The sequence below is a fragment of the Chinchilla lanigera genome, unplaced genomic scaffold (genome assembly GCF_000276665.1).
Source record: "Chinchilla lanigera isolate Chin_1 unplaced genomic scaffold, ChiLan1.0 scaffold00014, whole genome shotgun sequence".
NCBI classification, from domain to species: domain Eukaryota; kingdom Metazoa; phylum Chordata; class Mammalia; order Rodentia; family Chinchillidae; genus Chinchilla; species Chinchilla lanigera.
Genome location: NW_004955415.1, coordinates 14,022,414 through 14,036,179, shown reverse-complemented (window position 1 = coordinate 14,036,179; position 13,766 = coordinate 14,022,414). Strand labels below are relative to the sequence as shown.

At 51.6% G+C, this 13,766-nt stretch overlaps 1 protein-coding gene and 1 long non-coding RNA gene across 5 annotated transcripts in view; one reads left to right on the top strand and one right to left on the bottom strand.

The window, feature by feature from the left end:
- Ubox5 (U-box domain containing 5) overlaps positions 1 to 10,272 on the top strand; it is a 37,297-nt gene extending 27,025 nt beyond the window's left edge. For 2 of the 4 annotated variants that reach the window (XM_013512265.1, XM_005380776.2), the window contains exons 4-6: positions 769 to 1,969; positions 5,798 to 5,959; positions 9,591 to 10,272. In XM_013512265.1, the coding sequence (XP_013367719.1) occupies positions 769 to 1,969; positions 5,798 to 5,959; positions 9,591 to 9,799 (1,572 nt within the window). In that variant the 3' untranslated portion in view covers positions 9,800 to 10,272. The remainder of the gene's footprint in view (positions 1 to 768; positions 1,970 to 5,797; positions 5,960 to 9,590) is intronic. The other 2 variants (XM_005380779.1, XM_013512266.1) reach the window with 2 other exon arrangements.
- A 1,202-nt stretch (positions 10,273 to 11,474) lies between these two features.
- On the bottom strand, positions 11,475 to 12,256 carry LOC102021550. The gene is made up of 2 exons (XR_260290.1): positions 12,115 to 12,256; positions 11,475 to 11,995 (listed from the first exon to the last, which is right to left on the bottom strand). It is a non-coding gene; the product is annotated as an uncharacterized LOC102021550 (long non-coding RNA).
- Between the last annotated feature and the right edge of the window lie 1,510 nt (positions 12,257 to 13,766).

Genomic DNA, 13,766 nt, shown 5'->3' with positions numbered 1-13,766 from the left:
CCAGCCTTCATCTGTCTTTTATTTTGCTGTTTAAATTATTTATATTTTGGGTTTTTTATACAAGAGAAACCATGTGCTACTTAACCTTCTGTTTCTGGTTTATTTCACTGACATTATGGTCTCAAGGTCCATTCATTTTCCTACAAATGACTCAAATTTGTCCTTTATGGCTGAGTAGTAACCCAATATGTATAGATATCACATTTTCTTTATCCATTCACAAAATTAAGAGCTTTAGTGGGCATTTTTATTTTCTCTTAAGGGTGCATGTTTACATCCTTTGAAATGAAACATCATTAGTATATGTGCTCCATCTTCACAGAGACATTAAGAAGGATGTTTGGTTGAGTTGGGGAGATTTTTATTGTTTTGTGTGTGTGTGTGTGTGTGTGTGTGTGTGTGTGTGTGTGTTTTAAGGCAAGGTCTTGCTATGTAGTTGAGGCTGGCCTTGAACAAACTCACTATGTAGCCTAAGTTGGCCTTGAACTTGTAGCAGTCCTCCTAATTCAGCTTTCCTGAGTGCTGGAATTATGGTGCATCCCAGCTTACTCAGCTATTGCTCCCTTTTTAAGATTGGTTCATACTCGGGAATACAGTTACCTTCAACCTGGTCTTGGGTACCTCCAGAATATTTAAGGACAATTAGAGGAAATTTTTAAATGAAGAATTTCAGACATTATCTTTAAAGAGTTTTTAAAAAAGTGATAACATCTTGAAAAACAGTTGTCTTTATTTGGATTTGTGTCTCATATTTATCATTAAATCTAGATATCAGCTGATGGTTATGAAGTAGAAAATCTCATCTCTGAAGACCTCACAAGGAGAAGCCATGGTTTTAGGACAGAGTATTTCATTAAGCCGCCAGTCCACGTGACAGTTTCCTTTCCCTTTAATGTGGAAATCTGTAGGATTCACGTAGACCTCACAGCTGGGGGCTGCCAAAATGTCACCGGCCTGGAGATGTACACATCCACCTTACGCGGCAGAGCCTCCTGGAGCACACCTGAGTGCCAGCCCCCCGACCCCTCCGAGCCCTCCGTGCCCAACAAGGAGGCGTTCATCTTGGTAGGCAAAGTCTTGCTGAAGAACCAGAGCCAAGTGGTGTTTAGCCACCGAGGCTTCAAGGCCAGGCCACCTTTTAGCCCATTGGAAGTCACACCCCCCTCCCCTGCGGTTGTGGCTCAGGAGCTCTGGAATAAAGGGGCTCTTTCCCTTTGCCATGTGGCCCACCTCAGGATCTGTATCACCCATGTGACAGGCAATGGTGTCCCTTCCATCAAGCGCTTGGAGGTATGGGGTCAGCCGGCCAAGACCTGCTCTCAGGAAGTGATAGACAGTGTCTTGCTGGTGGCCTCAGAGAGTGTACCTCAGGAGTTGGCCCTGCAGACCCCAGCCTTGCCCATGGAGAGTGACTGTGACCCTGCAGGCCTGTCTGAGGGCCAGCACGCCCCCTCCAGCCTGCGAGAGATGGCTGAGGTGATTCGGGACGTGCCAGAGGAGTTCCTAGATCCCATCACCCTAGAGATCATGCCCTGCCCCATGCTGCTGCCCTCAGGCAAGGTCATCGACCAGAGCACCCTAGAGAAGTGTAACCGCAGTGAGGCCACGTGGGGCCGAGTGCCCAGTGACCCATTCACGGGCATAGCCTTCACCCCGCACTCCCAGCCCCTGCCGCATCCTGCCCTGAAGGCCCGCATAGACCACTTCCTGCTCCAGCACTCCGTCCCTGGCTGCCACCTGCTTGGGAGAGCACAGGCTGCATCAGCAGTGACCCCTTCTTCCATAGCCCTGCCTTCCCGGAAAAGGAAGCCGGAGCAGGGGGACCAGGCCCCAGACAGTGGCTGTGGTGCGAACACTTCCTGCTTCCCCACCACAAATCCTCTGGTCTCTTCCACTACCTCAGAGCACTCCGGCAAGAAAATGAAGGCCACCAGCGAGCCTAGCCTGACTCACATGGACTGTTCTGCAGGTAATGCCCCGTCCTGTGTCTGTGGCCCAGTGTCACCTCCCGCTTCTTGCTGACACATGGCGCAGTTGCCCTCAGCTCTGTGCTTTGCCCGCATACATCCCTCAGGCTGTGCCCATGCTGTTGCCTTCTCATTGTCATTTTGTTTTTTTGGTTTTTTTTTTAGACAGCTTCTCACTATGTAGCTCAAAACTAGCCTTGACCTCATTATGTAGCCTAGGCTGGCCTTGAACTTGTGGTGATCGTCCTGCCTCAGCCTCCTGAGTGCTGGGATTACAGGCATGTGTCTCTATGCTCTGCTGCCTTCTCATCTTATAGTGTACCTCAGCTTTGTCCTTAGACCTGAGACAGTCGGAGGCCTCGGAGGGGCTATGTGTGTTCCCCTCTCTTCCCAGGCTTCTGCTGCCTGTGTAGTCTGTTCCTCTCGCCAGGGAACATCTCACTGGCAGGTTTGCCTGCTTCAGGCTCCATGTGTGTGCCCTGGCCAGGTCAGTGCTTTTTCTTGGCTTCCATCTTCTTGTCTCAGCTGCTAAGAGGAGAGATACTGAGTCCCTCCAAGCAGACCCTGTCTTCCTTCTGGTACCTCTTCCTCTTTTTCTTCCTAGTACCTCCTCCTGTTCTTTCTTCTCCTTTTTTGGGGGAGCAGGTGTGAGACAGGGTCTCATTATGTAGTCCAGGCTGGCTTTGAACTTGCTAAATTGCCCAAGCCGGCCCCAAACTTGGAATCCTCTGTCTCAGCCTCCCGAGTACTGGGATCACAGGCCTGCTCCACACACCCAGGCTTTCTGTGTTCCCTCTGTCAGGGGCTCTTCTGGAGTATTATTTCCAACCTTCACAGGTGAATCCGAGGGAAATGTGCTATGCCCTCCCTGCCACAGCTCACACGAGGTGCCGCAAGCACCAGAAGTGGCAGAGCACTTGGGTACAGGCCATCCTCCCCGGAGTGGAAAGCCACACTAGAGATGCTGCATTCAGTAAATGTGTGGCTGGGTTGCAGCACTCTTCAGTGTGGGACTGAAGCCTCCTGCCTCCCTGTCTGTCCCCAGGGCATCGTCGGGGATTTCTGGGATCCATGATGCTGCCACCTCTGAGGAGAGCAGCCTGGCTTACATGGCGACCTCTGTAGCTGCATGTGCTCAGCAGCTGTGTGGCTTTGCTGGAGCGAAGCTGTGGGCCAGGCTCCCACCCATTCTGTGTGTTTTCTGAGCTCAGCTTTGGAGGCTTTTGTTCTGCTAAACTCACATTGATGTTTGTGTTCGCACCCTGAGGCCCTGCATGAAAGACCATGTGATATTCCAAATAAGACTGACAAGTGATGTATTTAATTCTAGTAAAGGCAAGAGAAGAGAAGAATGAAGGAATATAAATATAAAATGTCTTCTTGGCTGAGGGAAGTCTGAGTGAAAATTCTAGGGCTTTAATGAGGACTATCTTCATATCGGACTGATGATTTAGGGCAAAGACATTTTTTTCCTTTCTTTCTTTCTTTGAGTGAAACAACTGCTATTCTCTTTGTCCTTCTTTTGCTGGGCAGCAATGTTTTTGTTTCTGTTTCATTTTGTTTGATACAGGATCTTCCATGTAGTCCATGGCTGGCCTTGAACTGGTTGTACAGCCCAGGCTGGTTTTGAACTGGTGGTCCTGCCTCAGCCTCACAGGGCTAGGCTAATAGGTGTGTGCCACTGCACTCAGTGAGTTAGGTTGCTTCTAATTTTCTGCTGTTACAGATAAGGCTGCACAGACTCACCCTTGTCTGTATATAATTTTGCATCTGTGCAGAGGGCTCTAGGACAGTGTCACAGAAGGGGATTCTGAGTCAAAGGCTACATGCTATGAATTCGATAGACATTGTTGAGTTGACCTTGCAGCTGTCCCACCAGCAATGTGTGAGATTCCTCAGCCACACTAACGCGGTGCTCTCAAACTATCATGTGATAGATAAAAAGCGGTATCTTATATTGCTTCATAGCTCTTATTAGTGAACTTGAGCAGTCCTTAGTTGGTAAAAACTATTTGTTTCCTTTTCTGTGAGCTGTCCCATTTTCTTTGTTCCTATTAGTTGTTGGTCTTTTTTTTTTTCTTTTTTTTTTTTCGACCGGGTCTTGCCTTGTAGTCCAGGCAGGCCTTGATCTCACTATGTACCCAGGCTGTCCTCATACTCATAGCAATCCTCCTGCTCAGCCTCCTGAGTGCTGAGATTACAGGTGTACGACACCACAAGGGGCTGTTGTTGGTCTTTTCTGGGAGCCCTTTATTTGTTGTGAGGGTTAGCCCTTTGACTCTGCCTCATAACCCCCCAAACTGAGGGCTGAACTCGGGTACTGTACCACTGAGCTGTATCCCTGGCTGTTATTATTTTTCTACTTTGAGGCAGGGTCCCACTAAGTTCCCCATGCTGCCCTCAAATGTGTGATCCTCCTGCCTCGACTGCTCAAGTAGCTGGAATTATAGGTGCGCATCACTGTCTGGCTAGCCCTTTAACTTGGCTATCAGCCAAAAATACGTTTTCTCACTTTATTATTTGTCTTTTGGTGGAGGAGGACATCTTTGGTCAGGATTTGTTTCAGTGACTTTTTTTTTTCCTTCATAAAAAGAATTTGGAAATTTTCCTTTTCTGTACCCTGGAACAATTTAATAGAATTAAAGTAATCTATTGTACATATTTGGTAGGCTTCCTTGGTTATTGTCAGGGCCTGGTATTTTGGAGGATAGCTCTTTGACAGCTTTTTTTTTTTCCTTATGAAAAAACTACCCTGCTTAGATTTTATCATTCTTTTAATTTCCTGTCTTTCTGTAAAAGGTTATGCAAATCTTATGCTTAATGGTTACATCTGTGTCCATGGTTTGGAGAGTACATTTTAGTTAGCACAACCCAGAAGCTGCTAGGAGCATCTGAGATGCAGCAAATGAAACAAGGAGAAAGGTCGTTAGGCCTCTGTGGAGGTCTGAGTGGTGCTGGCCTTGACATGTGATGTACTGTGTCCTACAGCTGTAGATGAAACATTGCACTCTCCTTGTGTGGCAGTCTTGCAAATTGTGCCAGGCAGGGTCTGGGGCCTTGCTTGGGCACCTGTCTTCCTTCTCTTTTGCCTCCATTTTTGTCCTTTAGTGGTGTTCTCTGTTTTTTTTTTTTTGTTTGTTTGTTTCTGTTTGTTTGTTTTGCGACAGGGTCTCAGTGTGCAGTTCAGGCTGGCCTTCAGCTCACTTTGTAGCCAAGGCTGGTCTCGAACTTGCAGTGATCATCTTGCCTCAGCCTCCCGAGTGCTGGGATTACAGGCATGAGCCACCACTCCAGGCTCGTTTTCTGTTGACCACTTAAAAGTATCATGGCCTGGCCAGAGTGCCTGAGGTTGTGTACCTGCCAGGAGAGAGGGGACACATACCTGGAGAGTGCAAGCAGCAGCCCTGCAGGGTATAGGAGCCCCAGAGGGAGGAGCTGGGAAAGAGAAGACTGAGGCTGCTGGGGAGGGAAGAGGGCCAGGGACAGGGGACAGGCTGGCCTTTGCTGGCTGCTTGTTTCCTCTAACAACTCTAGGTAGGCTTTTAGGAAGGCAGTGCAGTTCTGTGTCGAGCCACAAGGTGGCCTTCTGCCCTACTTTTTGTCCAAGAAGGGAGCGGTTGAGCTCACCCAGCCTTGAAGGCGTACTATGGGTGACTCTCAGGGTTCCCTGGGGCAGTATTCTGTCTTCACGATCCTGGGGGACAGCAGGAAAATTTCTGTGTATTTACATGTCTCTGAAGTTGGAAGTGCTGGCTTTTTGTCCTTAAAGACTCATGGGTTTCCTTTTGCCTCACCTCTGTCTGGATGTTGTGGTCTGCATCTCTCAACAGAGCCAGTGTCGCATGAGCAAAAGCTGTCACAGAGCTTGGAACTGGCCTTGATGTCCACCCTTGGCTCTATGCCTTCCTTCACAGCCCGGCTGACTAGGGGACCGCTGCAGCCCACTGGCACAAGAGGAAGCAGCACTTGTGGGAGGCTGGACACTGGCTCAGGTAACCCAGGCCGTTGTCTCCTTGCTGGTCTGTCTCTGTGTAGGATGCTGGGCCTTCTCCCTGGGGACCAGCTCCCTCTCAGTGCCAAGCCCCAGGCTGGTGAGAGGCCATGCCTGCCTTCTCCAGGGAGGTGCAGGCTGCCCGGAAGTGACCACATGGGAAGGGCATTTTGCGGTCATCCTTACTGATGCTGTGGACTTGGGGCCTAGCTATCCTCTGCTGTTGTTTTTTTTTTGTTTTTTTTTTTTTTTTTTTTTTGGTACCAGGACTCAAACTTAGGACTTTACACTTGCTAGGCAGGCACTTGTACCGCTGAGCTGTATCCTCGGCCCTGCTGTGTTGTTTTTGTAACATCCAATGTTAATTATTCTCTCCTGAAGACTTTCGTTTCTGCCTTAGTTTCCTAATCTCACCTTTCTCCCACCTGATAGCTGGGGGACTTTGTACATGTGAGGGGAAGTTCGGAATTCAGGGGGTCTTCATCACTTCTTCCTATTGACATTTTTATCAGTGTCTTAAGTGGTAGCCGGTTAGGGTAGTTTTTGCCTAAAATGAATATGGGCCCATATTATATAGTAGAATCTGTTGGGATATGAAGTGAGAAGAACCTACTGGAACGCTGAGCCCTTTTTACCAGGTGACACCTAGCAGGAGTGATGATACAGCAAACATCCTATTCCCCCTACACGAAGCCTGTCACCTGTTGTCTGGATTCCAGGCCATCTCTCTGTCTCACTCTGCCCACTCTGTTTCCATCTTTACCATTCCCTGGACCCTGTGTTGGCAGAGTGACCCCGGATCCCGTGGCTGCTGCCCTCTGAGCATTGTGAGATGTGCTCCCTTCCAAGTCACTTGTTCTTGTGGCCTTTTCTTCCTGTCTTCAGTGTTCTCCCTTCAGTTTCCATTGCCAGCTTTCTTCTCTCTGTCTGGCCATGGACTCTTCTGTCGCCTAGAGTCACTTCAGTGTTGCTGTCATGGCCCCTGCCTGTCCTTGGCACTCAAGCTCCTGGTATCTTGATCAAAGCCAACTCCCAGTGCTCCTGGCTGCTCCGAGGCTTCCCTCCCTGCCCCCTTCTGCCCATCTGGGTAAAGGGCAGTGTCTTCCACCTGGGTCCAGCCTTTAACATAGAAGTCGTCATCCCTGCTGTCCTTCAGTGTCCACCACTGCATTCCAGTCATTGTCAAGACCATGTGTCCTCCTCTGGGATGGATCTCTGTTCCGGCCTGCGGGTACAGCCAACTAGGACCCTAGAGGGGGAGTGGGGATTATAAAGGGACAAGAGACACGAAGAATGGAGACAAGACAGTGCTCTGATCAAGTCTCGTTTATTATCGGGAAGTGCGGTGCTTATATACGGCACGGAGAAACGCGGAAGTTCTAAGGCGGGAATAATCAAATAACCCGACAAAGGCGGGAGTAACTAGGCAACGGTGGGCAGTCCTAGTTCTTGAGGCGGGAGTAGCTAGGCAAAGGTAGGCAGTCCTGACTTAAAGGGAAAGGCGTGTAAGACGGCTACTAATATACAATGGAGGTCAGTCTCGGTCTCCTACAGATCTCAACTGAGTCCTCTCTCCTCTGCGTTCCAGGGCTCCACCTTGTTGCCAGTTCCCTCTCCTCGCCCACCAGCCCTACAGTAGCCGTGCTGGCCCCTGTGGTCTCTTTGCTTCCCATACAGGAGTCAGAGCGCTCTTAAAATGTTAACAGGGTCACGGAGCTTACTTCTTACGGTCTTTCCCTGGCAGGCCCCTGAGCTTAGACTTTAAGCTCCTGCTGCCTGTGGGGCCTGTGTGTCTCCTTGGTCTCCCGCCCTCAGTGTCACGTGAAGCAACACTGTCACTCCTTATACCCTGTCCTTCCTTTCTTTTTTTTTTTTTTTTTTTCTGGTACCAAGAATCAAACTCAAGGCCTTGCACTTGCCAGGCAGGTGCTGTGCCGCTGAACTATATCCCTGGCTTCTTTCTCTCTTAATGACCTTTGTTTGCTATCTTTCAAATGTCCCTGGAGTTCTTGGCCTCCAAGACCCTTTAATGGGACCTCTGCCTTTGTATGCCTCTGTGGTGTGGTGTAGTGCCAGGGGTGACTCTTGGGACACTACAGAGTAAACTCTCACAGTGCACCTGAGGATCAGGCAGACCCCAGCAGCACCCAGGACAGAGCCTGCGTGGAGGGCACTCGGGAAATAGCAGTTGCTCTCTTTCCTTCTGCTTATTCCCCTCCTCATTCTGTCCTCTCTCCCTCCCTTCCTGATTCTCCCTCCCTTCATCTTTGAGGTCACTGGTAAGGAAAGGAATCTTTGGAGTCATTGTATGAGTGTGAGACCCACCGTGCTCCATGGAGGAGTTGGGTGCTAGTTCAGGAACTGAGTCACATTTCTTGGGTTCTGGTTCCTTTGTGCAGATGGCAGAGCCATTCCTCATGTATTGGTGGAACCCAGGCTGTGTGAGAGGCTCTGCTAGGCCCCAGGGAGGCCCGGAGAAGCACAGAGCTGGATCTTACTCTTGAGGGGGTCCAGAGCCAGGGAGAAACCTATGGCATGGGGAGAGCTGAGAGGCTCCAGCAGCACAGGAAAGGGCAATGCGGTGGCTTCTGGGGGTGTGGCCTGGGCCACGTCTTCAGACAGGATATTCTGCACAGAAGGCCAGCAGCAGCAGAGTGTGCAGGAAAGGACTGACTTGATATTGCTGGACCTGGCAGGACAAGACTGAGGGAGAAAGGGAGGCCAGACAGGCCAGGCAGGCACTTTTGCCTGTGCCAGAAGGGGGCCGAAGTGTGGGGTCAGGTTATACCTGTGCAGAGGTGGGGGCAGCGTGAGGGGGAGATGCCAGAGCAGAGCCAGCCAGGAGGGAGATGCACAGGTGGCCTGGATTATGGGACAAACATGGATGGAAAGGGGCTGGGAATCAAGAAAAATTTCCAAGGTGGATTGGTCTGAGGTGCCTTCAGGATCCCCCAGGAGTGGTGGGGAGGAAAAGTGGCCACAAGGAAGACAGGCAAGTATAGCACCCACTACTTTCGTGTATATGTGTGTGTGTGTGTGTGTGTGTGTGTGTGTGTGTGTGAGAGAGAGAGAGAGAGAGAGAGAGAGAGAGAGAGAGAGTGTGTGTGTGTGTGTAGCAGCTTTCTCAGGCGAAGACTGTAGGGAAGGAAGAGCCAGGGTTGCAACATGGGGTGGGGTGCGGTGACTGGAGCCTGAGGGAGTCAGAGGTGGAGTGAGCCTGCCCAAGAGGCCAGGGCGGCATAGGAGGGGGACTGTGAGGTCAGGAGGGGGCTGCAGGCAAACCTCAACTGGCCCCTCCGGTGTCCTCCATCCACCCGACTCCCTGACCCTGGTACCCAGGGCCACTTCCTCTGTTCCCTTTTCCTGTCCCGTCTCACCTTTCTTGCACGTTAGGATGAGTTTGTGCCTTGCTCTTGCCTTGGCCGGGGATGTATACCTTGCTGGAGACCAGCAGAAAGGGTCAGACAGCAGCTCCTCTGGAGCAGTCACGGGAGCACCAAGCTTTGGTCAGAGGTGACCGCCCTGGCCTGCTCCAGCTGCTCAGGGAGGGAGAAGCCGGGCTGTACAGCCTCTCGCACAGCTGAAGCCTGGAGCACCCTCCCTAATCCCAGCCTGTTCTCCTGACTTACCAGGGCAGCCTGCGTGCGCCCCCGGCCCGGAGTGCGCCTCCTGCAAAAGAGTGTTTTCTCCCTACTTCAAAAAGGAGCCCATGTACCATCTGCCCTGCGGCCACCTCCTGTGCCGACCCTGCCTGGCTGAGATGCAGCGCTCCCTGCCCATGACCTGCACAGCCTGCCAGCACCCCTTCGCCAGCCAGGATGTGGTGCGGGTGCACTTTTGAGTGACCAGCCTCTGCTGGAGACGGCCACTGCTGGATGGCCCCAACAGGGGAGCAGGATTGGGGTCACCGCTCCCCTGTGGTCTGGCCAGTGACAAGCACAGAGCTGCCTGTTCTCTTTCCAGGCTTTGTCACTTCATAGTGCAGCACAGGGACGGGGTGGGGTGGGGGTTCACTTCTGCTCAGGTGGCCACAAGATAACAAAGCCATAGGCTGGAGTGGGAGGCGGGGGAAGATGTCCCTGCCTTCCTCTACCTGCCATGCCCCCACCAGCACCTACGCAGGCCCAGCACCCCTGCTGAAAGGCACCCCACATGGTCTGCACACCCCCTCCCAGCAGGGCCTGTGGAGTGGGACACGGTGGACTGCTCAGGGTCACCCAGAAGTGGACCACATGGGGCTTGGGGTGCATGACTAGCCCCTGTCCCCAGCTGGCCGACGCTCGGAGCCTTAATAAAGTGATGGTTGACATCTTCCTTGGGGAGCGTTTGGTGTCGTACTCCTGTCCTCCGTGCATCTACCAAGTCACTGTCACAGAGCAGCCATGAGCGACTGAAAGGATGACCGCTGGAGTTTCAGTCCACCGTGTGTGTGTGTGTGTGGGGGGGGGAGTCCCTGCGCGGGGCTTGCAGTGGGCATCACCGTGGGGCTGCGTAGCCTCTCTCTGCCATGTACTAGCACACTGTTCTCATGGGGACCTCCTGTGCTACCTGTGGCCCATTTCAGGAAAAATACTTGTTTATGACCTTTGTCTTTTTCTATTTAAAATTTACTTTATGGAGTCCCAAAAGGGAAAATACAAATTCCTGCAACCTTGCTTACCATATTAGATAGCTCCTAGTCACCAGAAGACTCAGAAAATATGCCACACTATCTGTGCTCTTCTGAGCACAACGGGAGAGAAGCAGCCTGCCTGCTCCTGCTTTGTCCCTGAGGTTAATGGCAAGTCTTGTGGACAGGCCCGTGTTCCTTGTCCCTTCAGCCACCCAGGGCTAGGGGTGGGATTCAGAGTTCTGCATTTGTGCTCAGGGAATCTGCATTTGTCGGAGTTCTCAGGGGATTTGTTCACAAAGGTGGCTGCAAAGAGGTGGCCACCTCCTTCCCCTCCTCACTGGCACGCACCTGGGTGCGGCCCTCGTGAGCCCTCAGGTCTGCACAGACAGCCTAGTGGGCCCTTTGGCTTCCAGTGTCTCTTCCCATGTAGGGGCTGCCTGCCTTCTGCTGTTTCTGGGAAGCCCCAGCACTCGGCGGTGTTCCTCACACCATCCCTACCCCCGGCAGCTCCATCCTCAATGCTGAGTGCTGGGAGCCTTTCTGGGCAGTGTCCTGTCTGCCCTCCCCTAGAAGCCACCTGTGGGGTCGGCATCAGCCCAGAGTGCCCAGGTGAGAGCAAAGCTTCCTCCTGTCTGGCATAGGTGCTGGAGGTGCTGCAGGCGGCTGGGGATCTGTGTTGTGTGGGGCTTCTGCTCCCCAGGCAGCTGGTGGGAAACAAGGCACGGGATGGGCAAGACCTGCCCAGACCCAGGTGGCGCCACCCCCAAACACCCCTGGAGATGTGTCCATTTTTTTCTTATTTTACAGATTCCCCTAAAAGGAAGTGCTCTTTTCACCACCCTTGCCATAAACATGCTGAGCCTCACTGGGCTCCATTTTTCTCCTCCAGGAAATGGGAATAAAATTTTTCTTGCCACCAGCTGGCCCTGAGGGCAGTTTATTTTTCACCAGAGCCTGGGGCCAGGCACAAGGCGGCTTCCCAGTAAACACGCAGAGTTCAGCTCCACTGACTGAGAAGATTCGGGGCTCCATGGCCTTGCCACGTCCCCACTGCCATCCTCAGGTCCCCGCCCCTCCTCTGACTGCTCAGGGCTTGTGTCTTCTGGAGTCTTTGACTCGATGGGGTGTGAAGCACAGCTTGAGGCTGGTGGGAGGCCCTCTGTGGGCAGGATGGTGGGCAGCTCCACTAGGCCAGAGGCCTGGGCGGCTTTGTCTCCAGATCTCCATCGCCAAGGTGCACTAAGGAAGTGTGGCAGGCGAACCTGGGGGCCCAGAGTCTCCAGTCTTTGGCTGCTCCCTGTCCTTACTTGCAGAGGCTGGGTCACATCGGCTGCCATTGCTTACAGGTGCCCCTCAAGCCTGGGCTGGCAGAAGGGAGGCCCTGTCAAAATTAGCCCCAAACGTAGAAGTAGAAGAACCAAATGACTAGAAAGAAAAGGAACAGCTGCTCAATGCTCACAGAGAATCCCGTCTCCCTGTAGCCAGGCAGCTGTGCCCTGTAGCCCCTGGGTGCCGGGGCAGAGCAGGCTCCCCTAGCCCTACACCTGCTCGGCTTCTTCCTGTAGGTCTCCAGCTTGAGGCCACTCAGCTGCTGGGCACCTTTCCATTCCCCAGGAAACGAAGGAAGTAGGTCTGCAGACAATGAGACCTGCCCCTATTGCTCAGCCTCCCCCGGTGGCATTGTGATGCCAGCCCGACTGCCATTGTGATGGCCACTGGGGCGGGGGTGAGGCTGCTGCAGGCTGGGCCCCTCCTGCAGAGCTCCTGCAGGAGCTCTGAACCAGCTCCCTGCCCAGGCCTGCTGTCACCTGGCCCCGTCTCCCAGCCCACCTGCATGTTTGGGAGGGGAGGGGTGGATTGGGAATTGGCCAAAGCTGTGCTGTCCAGTGTAGTAGCCTCTGGCCACATGTGGTTCTTGACTTAAAAGCAAATATAATTTAAGACTCAGTTCCTAGTTCTCCCAGCCGCATTTCTACAGTAGTCACAAGTGGCTGCTGTATTGGACCACGCACACAATGACCAGTTCCACCAGTTCTGCTGGTGCTAGATCAAATCGGAACTTGGTGAGACTGTCTCTGGTGAGCCCCTTATCACTATGAGCCTGTCCGTGGGAGAGGAGAGAAGACCTTACGTGGGAGGAACAGCATAGTGTGCGGAGTTGAGATGGGAGTTCCTGAGTTCTGCTTCTCAAGGCACTGGCCATAGCCTTGAGTGGCAGCCCCTGATGTGCACTCCCTTCTGTACCAAGAGCTACCCAGGGTGGCCCTGCCTGCCACTCTTAATGGCCCAGAGGTTGATACGATTCCCAGACCAGCACAGAGATGAGGTGAAGGAGGAACAAAGCCTTGGGGTGGTGGGCACATTTTTTTTCCCATGAAAGTTGCACCAATAACAAAATTACACCACCTGTAACCACACGATCAAAACATGACTGCTCTAACGTTTGGTGTTTTCCCTTCCAATATTCTCCTATAAGGAAAAAAGAGGGTTTTGTTGTTTGGGGGGACATTGTTTTTACTGTGCTGGGGATCAAATCCAGGGCCTCACACGCTTGGCCTTGTGTGTGCAGGGTGGTGGGGGGAGAGCTTGTTTGCAGAAAGCAGTGAAATAACTACTATAATAATCCAAAACAAGGGTCAAGTAGTTACGGAAACAGTGTATTATAAAAGGTGGAATCATAAATTAACAGTACAAATGGGCCTTTCAGCAAGCGTTGCTGAAGTCACTGGGAACAACAAACTGGGTAAGAATTAGAGGAAGATAACCAGGCATGGTGGTACACTTACAATCCCTGCATTCTAGGAGGCTGAGGCAGGAGGATCATAGGTCTGAGCCCAGCCTGGACAATTTAGTGACTTGGCACATCCCTATCTCAAAAAAATTTTAAAAGTACTTCAGGATATAGTTCACCAAAGGCCTTGAAATCCTCAGTACTGGGGTGGAGGGGTTACAGTAAGAGAAAAGATCAACAAATGTTCCATTAAAATATAAACATAAAACTGGGAAAATAATTTGCAACTAAAACAATTTGCAACTTGTATTACAATAGTTAAGGTCCGTAACATATAAAAATAAGACATTTATAAAGAAATGCAGATGGCTTTTTTTTTTTTTTTTTTTTTTGAGTATTTCAGATTGAGTTACACAGCCAGCTCTTTTTTAAAATATTATTTTGGGACAGTGTTATTAAATTGCC